Source organism: Eptatretus burgeri, chromosome 9 (assembly GCF_056783735.1).
Source record: "Eptatretus burgeri isolate ZD-2024b chromosome 9, Ebu_testis_v1, whole genome shotgun sequence".
NCBI classification, from domain to species: Eukaryota; Metazoa; Chordata; class Myxini; order Myxiniformes; family Myxinidae; genus Eptatretus; species Eptatretus burgeri.
Window position 1 is genome coordinate 56,735,490 of NC_140969.1, and position 15,000 is coordinate 56,750,489.

General features: G+C 42.7%; 1 protein-coding gene across 38 annotated transcripts in view; it reads right to left on the reverse strand.

Moving 5' to 3' along the window:
• Positions 1-15,000, reverse strand: part of LOC147020161 (CUB and sushi domain-containing protein 3-like) — a 1,491,173-nt gene that overhangs the window by 250,505 nt on the left and 1,225,668 nt on the right. For all 38 annotated transcript variants that reach the window (XR_015061662.1, XM_085895237.1, XM_085895221.1 and 35 more), the window contains 3 exons: positions 5,668-5,784; positions 517-630; positions 333-428 (listed from right to left, as the gene is read on the reverse strand). Coding sequence is in view for 37 of the 38 variants with exons in the window: in XM_085895237.1 (XP_085751363.1) it covers positions 333-428; positions 517-630; positions 5,668-5,784 (327 nt within the window). In the remaining variant the exon portion in view is untranslated. The remainder of the gene's footprint in view (positions 1-332; positions 429-516; positions 631-5,667; positions 5,785-15,000) is intronic.

Below are 15,000 nucleotides of genomic sequence, written 5' to 3' on the forward strand. Positions count from 1 at the left end.
AATTACAATTCAAACAACCGGTTACATTACAAGCAAGAATAAAAGCATTGAATTTTTTTGAACCCCATGTCATTTTATCCCTTTATGCACATGTTTCCTTAAGTTGCGTTTCTTTGAGAAATAAGATGGTTTCTTCAATTACACCACACATCTGTAAAACCACAAAAATACGTTGCTTTATCTATCTCAAATCTTGCATTGCTGTGAACTTTTGATTTTGGATATATTTTAAACTGTAAAACAATCTCAGTCACACTGCTCCAAAACATTACTTATAATATGTTGTAATAAGTCATGTACTCGAAAGCCGCCTTGAAGAAAGGCACACGTACCTTTGTATACTAAGTGGAATCCTTTTGCGGAGCTATCCTTACTTGGTGAAAAGACTAGTGTCATCTGATGTGATGAGGTCAGTGGCAGCACCTTCTCTGCGCACGCATGCAGCACACTGTTAGTACACCATCACTGAGCGGGCATCGAGAAGACATTCCGGCGGGTGACTGTATGGGCCCGTACCGCGGAGAGAGCCAGAGAGTGAACCGAGAAGGGGAGCCCGCTGTGATGGGCCATCATAGATGTAAAGGAAGTCCTTGTGTGCTGTCTGGAAGAAGGAAAACTCGGCGAATATCACTGCAAAGAGAGAAAAAGAAAATCCATCGTTTTCTTGAATTTGAGGGGTTTTTTCAGTTTCATTTTTGTACTTCAGAAAATGTGTTTTTCTTTAACCTCGTCTGAAATGGAAAGGCCATTGTAATCGGTCTGTGTGTCAGTCAGTGAGTTGAGTCAGTCAGAATTTGAGTCAGTCCACATGCAGATCTACATTGACATGGAGTGTTCATTCTTAGATCTCACATATTCTTATATACCCCGGTGACACTCTGGAATTAAAAGCACTTTATATTTTTTCAATAATGAAATTGGAACAAAGTTCTCTAATCTAACCATTACAAATGAAGAATGCACAAAATCTGTGCAGTACAGCCACAGCAAATTGGGTTTCAACATTACATTCACAGAATAGACACAGCAACGCACTGCTCTGGTGCATGTTCCCATACCTGACCTGACCCTGAACAGTTGTAAAACTTAACCTTAATTTTTTTATGCCGAATTGAATCATGGTTTTATTTGATAAGTTGAATTCTGTCCAAATTCAAGTAATCAAATTTTGTGAAGACACCTCATTTCCTGAGGGTGTGTTCCTCTGCACAAAGATCAACTAATATACAGGGTCTTTCAAAAGTTTGGAATCAAGGGAAATATGTATATATATATATATATATATATATATATATATATATATATATATATATATATATATATATATATATATATATATATATATATATATATATGAATGATTGACCCTCCCATGCTCCTCTCGCCAAAGTAGCTGCACAACGCAACCCAAAAAGACTTACGCAAGGTAAGTGCTAAGCGCTGTTTCGAACCCTTCCCAGAATTCCTCAACAACTATAAAGGCGTTTACACTTAGCAGTTACCTTGCGTAAGTCTTCTTGGGTTGCTTTATGTCACTACTTTGGCTAGAGGAGCATGGGAGGGGTCAATCATTTATATAATCCTAGTCACCTAGGCGTAGTCTATTAGGTGAGAGCTGATTGGCTATTTCCTCCATTCACAGGTGAGATATGTGGGCCGGTCTATATATATATATATATATATATATATATATATATATATATATATATATATATATATATATATATATATATACATATATATATATATATATATATATTTATATATATATATATATTTTTTTTTTGAGACGATGCCTTTGAGGTGAATAGGACGTTGTGGACCCATATGAAGGTCCCTACATAGTACAGATTTATCGCCACTTGTGTGACTTTTTTGGGGGGGACACTAGAAATCAGTGGTTTATACCACAAGACTACGTACCATTGTAGATGTAGAGAATTAAATCAGAAATTAATGTGCTAAAATTGATGCATTACTCTTAAGCACTCTCACGATGTCTCTCGAAAAGGACCATCTGGAACCCCCCCCCCTCAACTACTTTCTCAACAATCCTCTTGAAGGGGTCCTTTCATTTAAGATTTTAGACCTCACTATCTGCCATGACCTTTCCTGGAAAAGCCATATTTCCAAGGTGGCCTCCAAAGCCAATGGTAAACTGGGCATCGTCCGTCATACAAAGTCCTTCCTTGGTACACCTGAGCTCCTAAACACATACAAAGATTTCATCTGCAGCCTGATGGAGTACTGCTCTACCCTCTTAGCTGATGCTCCCGCCTCACACCTAGCTTGGCTTCACACGGTGGAAACCAAGGCTTTTAGGATCATTGGTATCTCCTGCAATGAAGCTGAGTCTTTGGATCTCTCACTCTCTCACTACAGGCAGGTCAGTGGTCTTTCTGTCTTCTTCCATCTCCTCTCAGGCCTTGACCCCCACCCCCCGTTCTGTCTGTGGTTTGTCCCCCCTATATTTCTGCAGGGTGCTCAAGGACCACCATAAACCCCCTTTTTTTTGTATACCTTGGTCGAGGCTCGTATGAGAGCTAACACACAACTCACAGCAAGGAGGCATGAGACAAGAGGGGCGGGAGTGGAAGGGGCAAAACAGTGGGGAACAGACACATTAGGTGAACTGTGGAAGGGAGAGGAATGGGGATGGGACGGGGAACATGGCGAAGAGAAGATGGACATTACAGGGACTTTCAGGAAGGAAAGCAGGAGAAATGAAGGAAGTGGGCTTGGGTGGATTATCGGGGGTAGAAAAGATCGAGGATTTGGATGGGGGAAGATAAGAGGTGGTGGTGAACAGCTGTTTTGAAAGCCTGGAGGGAAGAATGGGAAAGAATAGAGTGAGGAAGTTTATTCCAAAGGCGGGAAAAAAGAGGAATGAAAGAGTGAAGATGAGCAGTGATTCGTGATTTTGGTAGTTTTACCAGAAGGGGGTTGTTGGCGGACCTTGAGCGCCCTGTGGAAATGTGGTGGGGACAAATCGCAGAGAGAGCAGGGGGGGCAAGGCTGGAGAGGAGTCGGTAGAAGACAGAAAGACCACCGACCAACCTGCGGTGATTGAGTGAGAGGCCCAAAGACTCAGCTTCATTGCGGGAGATGCCGATGATCTTAAATGTCCCGGTTTCGACAGCGTGAAGCCGAGAAAGGTGGGAGGCAGGAGCACCAGCCCAGAGGGGAGAGCAGTACTCCATCAGGCTACGGACAAAAGCTTTGTAAGTGGTCAGCAGCTCAAGAGGGCCGAGGAAGGACTTAGCACGACGGAGGATTCCCAGTCGGCGACTGGCTTTTGAGGCGAGGTTGGAAATGTGACTTTCCCAGGAAAGGTCATGGCAGATATTGAGACCTAGAAGCTTGAAAGAAAAAACTTCTTCCAGAGGATTGTTGAGAAAGTGGATGGGGGGTTTTTGTAAACGGTCCTTTCGAAGAGACATAGTGAGAGTGTGAGATTTGTCTGGATTGAAAGACATGTTCCACGTGTTGGACCAGTTTGTGATTTTATCCAGATCTGCAGTGAGCGAAGAAGCTGCTGCTTGCCGGTCTGAGGGATGACAGATGGTACGGCAGAGGGTGGAGTCGTCGGCACCCTTCTGGTGAAACTTCCAAAATCAAGAATCATTGCTTATCTTCACTCATTCATTCCTCTTTTTTCCTGCCTTTGGAACAAAGTCCCACACTCTTTTCAAGCCCACTCCTCCCCCCAGGTCTTCAAAACAGATGTTCACCACAAGCTCACATCTCCTTCCATCCAAAACCTTGATCCTTTCTACCCCCAGTAATCCACCCCCAAACCCAACTCCTTCAAATTCTCTGCTTTCCTTCCTGAAAGTCCCTGTAGTATCCATCTTGTTGTTTACCCTGTGTTCTCCGCCCCATCCCCATCCCTTCCACAGATATAATGTCTCTGTTCCTCACTATTTTGTGCTTCCCTCTCCCACCCATCTCCTGCTCCCCTTGTTATATGTTCTGTGTGTTAGCTCTTGTATGAGCCTCGACAATGGGAGAAGGGAGGACATAGAGTTTGGTTGAGAGGGGGAAGATTTGACAGAGTCGAGAGGGAGAGGTTGAGGCTTCAGCGGTGGGCAGGTTGAGGAGTTGTGAATGGGGGCGGGGGGGGTGAATTGTGGGGAGGTACTTGTGGGGAGGGGTTGGAGTCGGGGCTTGGAGGGATTTTGAAGGCTTGGAGTGGGGAGGGGATTGAAGCCTTAAGGTGGGAAGGTGGAGGGTGAGGACTTGGGGTTGGGAGGGGGAGGTTGAAGACTTTGGGTTTATGTGGGGTGGTGGGGGGGGGGAGTTGAGGACTTGAAGGTACATTTTACATTGCAAGGATATTCTGTGGGTCCCTGCTAGTTATTACGCATATATCATGAAATTGTAAAATAAATATCCCTCTAATCCTGGACTTTTGAAACACCCTGTGTATCGTTCATTCTAACACATTTAAAAATCATTTCACAAGATGCAGCTCTTCACAGCAATGAAACAGTGTTCATCAATTTAGCATTTAAAATGCATATAATACTAAATTATAAAAACATTGTTTTGATATTCAGGGGGATCACACAGTGACTTGTGTGAAAGGTTCACCTCTACAAATACTTCGGCGAGGCTCTTATTTATTGTTATTTCTTCCTTACAACTTAACAATTGTTTTTTGTTTTGTTATCGTTCTGATTGATACATTATTTGAGACCGATTTGGCTCCCTCTGTGAAATATGTTTCAGCGTTTGTTAAAATTATTGTTGAGACATTTGTATTGCACAACCGACAATTTTCTTCAATTATATTTTTTTATTTTTTGCAATTCATATTTTGTATTGAGTTATTTGCACTTTCAAATTTAAAATTGCTTTTCCTGGGACTTACAGTTCACTATTTTAAATTGATTAGATTTCCGAATTGAATTGTGCTGCACTGCTTTAGATCCAACAACTGCACTTTGGATTGTGTTGTATTTTTCGTCTCTTTTTCTTCTGAAATAAATGAATTTACTACGACTACTAGTACTACTCCAATTTATTGGTCCCAATTATTCCCTTTATTGTGGGTCAGTCAGGGAAAGTTTCCGTCCTTTCACAAACCCGCTGGCCAACACTGACAGTTGACCGGTCGTGTTTTGGGCAGGAATTTTGAATTTGTTCAGGATGCTGGCAAGAGCTTGCCTATTTTTCGTGACCGAGACTTTGTGGTGTAACGTCCCACATGCAAAACACCAATCGGGCAGTTTATCGTCAAGTCTGTGATTGAACCTGCATTAGAGTTCTCAAAAGTAAGTGCAAACTTTCCTCGAAACTATCCTGTCTTTTTTTTTTTTTCAGGATCCAAAATGAAAGCAATCAAATCGCCCACATAAGTGTAAATCCATTTCACGAAAGTAATATCCGATAGTTAAATGCATTTTACAATTACCAATTGCTTTCTTCATTCATATGTGCTGTATAATTTGAGTATTTGTTTTGGTATTATTTTTCCTCTGCTGACATCGGCAATATTTCCAAAGAAAAATCTCCTTCGGGCCTTTATGAGACTTGAAATCTATTTGCTGAGATGTTTAATGGCATATATATTTCTGAAGGGTCGTGACTCTCCAGCCTACTCCGTTATCCATCGTGAAACAACATATCAGATGTGTCAGACATAGCTCAGTAAAAGTCTCTTACCAAAGCCGTGTGGAACGCCAACGGAGAATGCACAGTGCTGGGCTCCACTGTAATTGCCAGGGAAGCCAGGTGACAACACAGCGCCGGTGCTTCCCGTCGATTTGCCTCCACAGGGAGCTGTCAGAAGACACACAGAACCCACTGAATGTCACAAGAAAAGGTTTTCTCGTCTTCCTCGAGCATCCCTCGGTAGCCGTAAAAGAGAAAGACACGGCCAGTCTCCGGTCGTCGATGACTGATTTAAGTTTCCATGGTCGCTTTTATTTCCTCAAAGGCAAAGCCCAGGGGTAATTGTGGAATGCTAAAAGTGTTTTATGGAACCGAATGCAAGCTATCCTTATTGAGTGAAACCGCTGGGGTCTTAAGCAAGATAAAGTGCTTGTGAAGAGGTGTCTACAACAAGAAATGTGAGCACACTTTGGAATGTTCCTTCTCCAGTGTGGTCGTTTTTTTGCACATATTCCCCATTAAAACAAAAGTACTACATTATTATGGCTCCTCAGAAGTCATAAAAAATAGAAAACCAGAATGATAAAAAAGAATTGCTCAGTCAGTATCACACTCACCTTGAATATTGTTAGTTTGGGCTCTATTCAGGGATAGGATTGTGTTTGTAAATAGCAGTTCTGGCAACATGCTAATGGGAAGTGCTGCATAATTGAGCACACCATTATTACAGGACAGGTTGCACCAAAAGATGGCTGAAGGTCGTCCAATCAACAAATATTTGCATGTAGAATTTCGCAAATAATTATGACATTATAAACTGTCACAATTGCGTTTCACAGGCAAGACTGCATAAATGAATGTGCCGTCCCTCAGACGGGGGGCATGGAATTGGGGACTCGTCTGCGGGCAATAGTTGCCTGTGTATATGAAATATCTCACAATATATTTTGCTAAGAGGGGGTGAGCACACCAGTACCCTGTCCAAGTTCCAAAATCCTGCCTTCCCTACTATTGGGAAAGCAATGGCAAGCTACTCGGTTTAATCTTTGCCATGAGACGACTTTGATGGCACAGAACACGCTGCTCTGGAGCATGCTCCCAAACCTGATCTGACCTGAACCGTCTCTCCAGTAAATCAACAAACGACACGATCATCAACATGTGTTGGTTCAAAAAGGGAGTCACATCACCTCTATATTCTTCCCACAGATTATATTAATAGGATGTGTTTGTGACAATAATATGGTGGATCAAACTGGCCTCACCTGTGTGAAGGTAAATTCCTTTCAAAATGCTCACTCAAGTAGAATAGATTTTGCAGACATTACATAGGGGAAGATATTACAAGGTTTTCAATTTGATTACCCAATTGTGTAAGTGCCTTAAAATGCTTTCAGTCACTGTTTATCACGTTGGTCATCCTGGAACGTTTTGCACCACAGACCCTCGAGAATCCCACAACAAGGTGAGCATGGAGGAGGTAGGAAGAAACAGAATCCCCAAGCTCCTATCCAAACCACACAGGCACATTCCCTCAACCTTATTCTGTGGCAGAAAATATCCATCGATGAACTTCATCCAGGGTGAGTGCGATGGAAGGGAGAGTCTTTAAACTACAACAAGAACAACTACTAGATAGACAACTGCCAAGGTGGAACTATACGTATATGATGCTTGTCCTTTCATGATCTTGTGCTGTGCAAGAAGCTCTTAGTTTGCTCTATGCAATGACACTGAGGAGACTGGCTCACGATCTCCGTGATATGGTCGAGTAAGGGAGTGTTCCTTCTGGATCTGGAACCCTGAGACTCAGAGCAAGGCCGAACTGAAAGAGATCGCTCAGTCGGGTAATTCTGCTGGAAGGAGAGAACATTCCACGTGCATCTTTTGTTCTGCCATATTCATCTCACTGCAGTTTTATGAGAATACGGACACAAATTAGTACAGTTGTGTAACTGCTTGATGCTTGCGCCGACCTGGCCGTACGATGATCTCCACATACGATGATCAGGTGCTACAGAATGCGCTCTCTTACATGTTCCTGGATTACTCATCCTTGATATCCTCCCTGCTCCCATAAAGAGAAAAAGGTCTTAACCAACCAAGGATGGACGAGAGATAAAACAAATTCAACACAGCCTGTGGCAATGATGCAAGTTCTGAAAAGAAAATATTTCATTCATGTATGTCTGACATGTTGTCTTCTGTGTTGAATGTCTCAGGATTAACTCTGCACAGAACATATATTTGTGTACAAATCAAATGCTAAAGGGATTCTCATGCAATCCTGGGGAAGAACACAACAGCATTGTACGTGGCTAATGGACAATTGCATGCATCACATGTGCACTGGCTGTAATTACCAAACCAGCCATGTCAGGAATGTTTGAAATTGTGTCTCTGTTGTTTTCTAATAGATAGGTTTAAATTTGCAATCCTGAAATTCCAATCAATGCTGAATTGCACACGTCTATTGTCTGTCTGAGAGGTTGGAAGGTATAAAGAAAAAAATATGACAACTGCCGTTGGGAAGGGTGAATAGCTCGGGTGTTCATGTTGTCGACACAGTAAAAAGGTCCTTCGGACCATGGGGGAATGAAATGTGATAACCATGAAAGTCCACTTTAACCCCCTGGGATCGGCAACAGTAAGTTGGCCCACAAATCTGCAGAAAGCTCACAGCATTTCCACTTATATGGTGGTGGTGACTTTGGCGAGTTGATAATCTCAAACGATATGCAGTCACCAACAAGCAAGCTTCAACAATTTGAAACAGTAAGTTGTTCAAAACTTTGGAGAATATTTGTGGAAGAAAAACCAACAACAGAAAACATCACTGAAATTAACTCCTCAACAGCCAGAAATGGAGCAGGGAAAAGAAAAACTAAGAGTGATTCATGGTTTGCAAATGAGACAAAATGATTCTTCAAGAAAACCGGTGAAGAGCACAACTAATGCTGAACACATACCTCACCTCAAGCAATAAGACCACAGCCATAAATCAACTTTCAACATTGATACTCCAATATAGCGATGAAACAACAATAGAAAAAAATAATTGTATACATAGTAGAGGCTCATGGAAGTGTTAGTATGAGTACACTGAAGGGATCAGGACACAACAGGACAAAAGGAACAGTTGAGGGGGGGGGCACCAGCAGCAGAGTTGAAGGCCAATATAGAGGCTGACCTGGACAAACAATGGGTGTGGGGAGGAATGGGGGGGAGGGGGCAGGAGAGGATGCATGGGGTGGACAAGATGGATGCAGAATGACTGAAAATTTGGAAGGAGGAGGGATTGGCGTGGGGCAGGGAAGGGGGGAGGGGTGGGGGAGGTTCACGAGGGAAGAAAAGATCATGGTTTTGGATTGGGGACAATCTGAGATGGTGGTGAACAGCTGTCTTGAAACCCTGGACAGGGGAATGGGATCGAAGGGAATGTGGAAATTGGTTCCACTAGTGGGGAAAAAGAGGAACGAATGAGTGGTGGGCATTGATCTTGGATTTCGGTAGTTTCACCAGAAGGGGGTTTATGGTGGACCATGTGTGCCCTGTAGACACCTTGGGGGGGCGGGGAGGGGGGTACAAAGCATGGGAAGAGCAGAGGTTAGAAGATAAGAAAGGAGGCGGTAGAATACAGAGAGACCAACGACCTGTCTGCAATGGCAAAGTGATACACATCGACTCAGACTTGAAAAGGTGCCACCAAGTTTTAGAGGAGGGAGACAGGCTTGAAAGTTAATTCTTAAGATTGGACAGATGTTGTTTCCTAGCTCTCCTGAGAGTAGACACACACTTGTTGCGGCCCTTGTGGAATGATCTTTGGTTGCCTTTGAATGGATTTGCCTCCCAGGAGGGAAATGCAAGTTGTTTGCCTCACCATAGGATTCAGAGTTTCAAGAGCAGAAGGATGGGTAAGATAACTGAAGATGAGATGTGATGAATCTGTGCATAAGAGAGAGCAGGTTATTGCGGAAGAATTCCCAGGCTGAGTTAATATCAGGGGTGGTCGATATAGGAGACCAGTCCTGAAGTGTTATGGCTGCTTACAATCCCTGCCAGTTATACTCCAAGTTGACTTGTCCATGAATAAAGGGAAAAAAATAAAATGGGACACTGCTTCCAAAAGTTCTGGCCGAGACAGCTTGGTTGCATCCTTTACGCCATACATCCAGTGCATACAAGGTCTGCCTCTTCCCCTTCTTCCCAAAACCACACCCAGCATTGTTGACTTCTCTAGACTTGCATTTTCTGCATGCATGATGTGTCCAGGAATGAGAGTTTCTCTCTAACCATCAGTGCTTCTAATATACATGGTGGTATAATTTCTTAAAGCAGTGATTTTTAGCTTATCTGTAATTTAAATTCCAGATAAAGTATCGTCATCATGCACAGTCCTTCCGTCTGTCCATCCTTCTCATATTTCGACATCTCCGGCCAAACTGCTGGGCTGATAATGCTGAAATTTGGCATCAATTCTCCTCTCCTGACTGGTAACAGGGATTGTGAATGCTCGTTTCCGTCACATGACTGTAAGTAGGTCAAAAAAAAAGTAACTTTCTTCAAAAATGTTCTTCTCCAGATCCACCAGTCAGAAAGCTACCAAATTTGGGTCACAACATTAGGACATGGTACTGCTGTTAAATTGCAGAGGCCATGCTGATTACATGACAGGAAATGAATCAAAATAGCAGTCGTGCAAATTTCTTCCAAAATCTTCATCTCTGAACCTACCAGTCAAAATGCTACCAAATTTGGATTACATTAGGACATGGTCGTGATGTGAAATTGCAGTGGTCATGCCGATCACATGACTGGAAGTGTGTCAAAATGGTGGACATAGTAAATGTTTGGGAAAATTGCGTAAATTCCTTCAAAAACTTTCCTTTCCAGACCCACCAGTCAGTATGCTAGCAAAATTGGGTGACAACATTAGGCCAGGGCCCAGATAAGCTGCAGGTTCAGTGGTCCATTTTTTCGTGGTTCTTGTCCCCTTGCCTCCTCCCACCCCACCCCACCACACCCCCTTCAGACTCCCACCCCACACCCTCCCCTCCCTACTCCCACTCCTTACCATAATCGCTCACTCAGACCTTACCATGTCTCTCACTTAACATTACTACATTGCTCATTCGGACCTTACCACATCACCCTCCTGGACCTCGCTCACTTGGACCTCACTATGTCACTCATTTCACCTTAATACGTCGCTCACTCGAACCTCATCACATCACTCGCATGAATGTTGCTCACTCCAACCTTACCACATCGCTCACTAAAACGTCACTCGCTCAAAACTTAAGACGTCACTCACTTCACCTTACCACATCGCTCACTGGGACCTTACCAGGTTGCTCACTCAGACTTTACTCACCGACTCAGTGAGACACACGTACATTTACACACCGTGTATGCGCGCGCACACACACACACACACACACACACACACACACACACACACACACACACACACACACACACACACACAATTATTACGGAAACAAAAAAAAGAAAAGGGTAACTGCTCGAGCAATTGAACATCATGGCCTACAAAAAGGGAATTCAAAATCAAAATAAGATGCATTTGTGCGAGAGCTGGAAAGGTGAACCCTGTAATGTCATATTATAGGAAATAATTCACCACAAAATGCAAGAAATGGCACTTTCATAATATCTTCCTTGAGAGGGCGATATGACTTATGTGAAAAGAAAAAGGCTCAAAGGGCCATGACCACGTTTACAGGATGTTAATGGGTAAGTTTACAAGGCTGATTTAAGAAAGCTTTACTATTGGAGAAGATCATAAATAAGTCACTTCCTTTGGAACCGACTAAAAACTGACCCCCGCAAGCATGTGTTTTAGGAGTAATGACCCTATTATCAGCTTTTATTTCAGCAGGAAACAAACCTAGACATTACATCTCTGAGGATGGTCAAGGCTACTGCATATCATGGACAACAGAATCATCAAGAATATTTACCAAAACATGAACCGAAATATTTATCCTCAGTTACATAATCATGCTGGGTCGACATTTTCTAATTTGCTTGGCAAGTGAGCGATTAGAAGAACAAACCACCACAAACCCGTCAGTGGACATGAAACATGAGACGTAAAAATTGCTGTTAAAAGGACAAAATATCTCGCAGATAGAATGCAGAAGGGAATTAGGTGGTTGATAAAGGCTTACTATGATTGGCATGTGGTGGAGGAAGGAGTTTAAAGTCAGCGAATCAAAATTATATTTGTGCAAGAATACATTTAATAATGTTTGAATGGTATCTCTAATCTGCCTTATCCAGCCCTTTCCAGAAAAAATGCAAATAGAAGATCAAATGAACTTGAGAGCGAAGCCAAAAATAACACGGCTAAATCCAATACAAAGAATAAGAAACAAAACTGCGCAATAAAATTTTAGCAAAGATTGTGAAGAAAACAAAAGAGTAAAAAGGGAATTCACATCACCGTATGACCGACCACAATGAAACGAACGATGTTCAGCAAAGTAAAGAAGCACAAATAAGCAACAAAAGTGAAACTGGAAATGGGTAATAATAAATGCACAATGATGATGCGTGAATGGCTTTTAGTAATAAAGTGGGATAAAGTGAATTAGACAAATGTAAATTTTTACAACAAGGTGGCAAGGATACAACTCTGAATTAGATTGCTAATGGCCAAAGAAATGAACAGGGAAGACAAAAAAATGGTGCAAAATCAACCACATTCCAGTATCTGCATGCCCGAGAACAAACCAAATATAGCTCGGACAAATAAACAAACGAAAGAGAGCAATGAAACGACGACACCGTACAATTTCTCCAATGCATCAAAAATGAGTGTCAAAAGCAAGTGGAATCGAAAGCTCTCAACATTATGGGAATGTCCCTTGATTAGATCGAAACACAACGTCTGTTGTCTCTTGCTTTCATGTTGCAGGAAGGTCGGTGGTCTCGGTTTTATTTTTGTATTATAGAGTCCCCCGGACTCTGTATAGAATTGATTGTTGAATTTTGTGTGGACAGTGGCGTGAAAACGGGAAAGCAGGCAGGGGGGGGGGCAAAAAACACCTCAACGGATAGGTTATGAGCCGTAGTTGTGCACCTTGACACTGGTTTTTTGACAGACATGAAGATGCAAGGAAAAAACGGTATTTTTAATCGCGCTAATATATTATATTGCGAGACGCCAACCATGATGACGCTGCTAAACATACCCTTATTTCTGTGTTTCCATAACGGCCTTTAACAACAAGAACGAGAGCTTCATGGTCCTAGGGGACTCATATGTTCAAAAGAACATACCCGTATATTTCTTTTTAAAAATCGCTTCTTCTTCATTATTTGCTCCCTCTGTTATCTGTGCTCTCTCAGTCCTTTGACCATCCCTAGCAATCCCAGGATGCATGTTCTTCCAGAAACCTGCTCCTGGTTAAATTTCCAAAAGCCAGGCCGACTGGAGCTTCGCTCCAGGAAAGGACAAAAAAAAAATTAATGATGTCCTTTGTTCCTCACTTCTCATGTACATGTAACTGGCTTCCAGAAATCGTTCTTTCCCACCCTTTCCTCCAGGTGTTCCAGCAGGCAGTGCACTGCTACTCTTGTCATCCCCCATCCTGACCTATAATAATCGTTAACCTTACAAACTCAACCCTCTTACTTGCTGAAATCAATGTTTCCTCCCTCTCTCTTTTTTGCCTATTCCCTTGCTGGTTGTGCCGAATTGTTACTCCACTGTTCCACTCTTATATTTATATGTCTGTGTGTATATATATATATATATATATATATATATATATATATATATATATATATATATATATATATATATATATATACAAACACACACACACACACACACACACTCACACACACACACACACACACACACACACACACACACACACACACACACACACACACACACACACACACACACACACACACACACACACACAGTGGGGAGAACAAGTATTTGATACACTGCCGATTTTGCAGGTTTTCCCACTTACAAAGCACGTAGAGGTCTGTAATTTTTATCATAGGTACACTTCAACTGTGAAAGACGGAGTCGAAAACAAAAATCCTGAAAATCACATTGTATGATTTTTAAATAATTAATTTGCATTTTATTGCATGAAATAAGTATTTGATCACCTATCAACCAGTCAGAATTCCAGCTCTCACAGACCTGTTAGTTTTGTCTTTAAGAAGCCCTCCCATTCTCCACTCATTACCTGCATTAACTGCACCTGTTTGACATCGTTATCTGCATAAAAGACAGCTGTCCACACTGAATCAATCAGACTCCAACCTCTCCACAATGGGCAAGACCAGAGAGCTGTCTAAGGACATCAGGGACAAAATTGTAGACTTGCACAAGGCTGGGATGGGCTACAGGACAATAGGCAAGCAGCTTGGTGAGAAGGCAACAACTGTTGGCGCAATTATTAGAAAATGGAAGAAGTTCAAGATAACAGTCAATCTCCCTCGGTCTGGGGCTCCATGCAAGATCTCACCTCGTGGAGCCTCAATGATCATGAGAAAGGTGAGGCATCAGCCCAGAACTACACGGCAGGACCTGGTCAATGACCTGAAGAGAGCTGGGACCACGGTATCAAAGAAAACCATAAGTAACACACTACGCCATCATGGATTAAAATCCTGCAGTGCACGCAAGGTCCCTCTGCTCAAGCCAGCGCATGTCCAGGCCCGTCTGAAGTTTGCCAATGACCATCTGGATGATCCAGAGGAGGAATGGGAGAAGGTCATGTGGTCTGAGACCAAAAGAGAGCTTTTTGGGTTAAACTCCACTCGCCATGTTTGGAGGAAGAAGGATGAGTACAACCCCAAGAACACCATCCCAACCGTGAAGCATGGAGGTGGAAACATCATTCTTTGGGGATGCTTTTCTGCAAAGGGGACAGGACGACTACACCGTATTGAGGGGAGGATGGATGGGGCCATGTATCACGAGATCTTAGCCAACAACCTCCTTCCCTCAACAAGAGCATTGAAGATGGGGCGTGGCTGGGTCTTCCAGCATGACAACGACCCGAAACACACAGCCAGGGCAACTAAGGAGTGGCTCCGTAAGAAACATCTCAAGGTCCTGGAGTGGCCGAGCCATTCTCCAGACCTGAACCCAATAGAAAATCTTTGGAGGGAGCTGAAGGTCTGTGTTGCCCAGCGACAGCCCCGAAACCTGAAGGATCTGGAGAAGATCTGTATGGAGGAGTGGGCCAAAATCCCTGCTGCAGTCTGTGCAAACCTGGTTAAGTACTACAGGAAACGTCTGATCTCTGTAATTGCAAACAAAGGTTTCTGTACCAAATATTAAGTTCTGTTTTTCTGATGTATCAAATACTTATTTCATGCAATAAA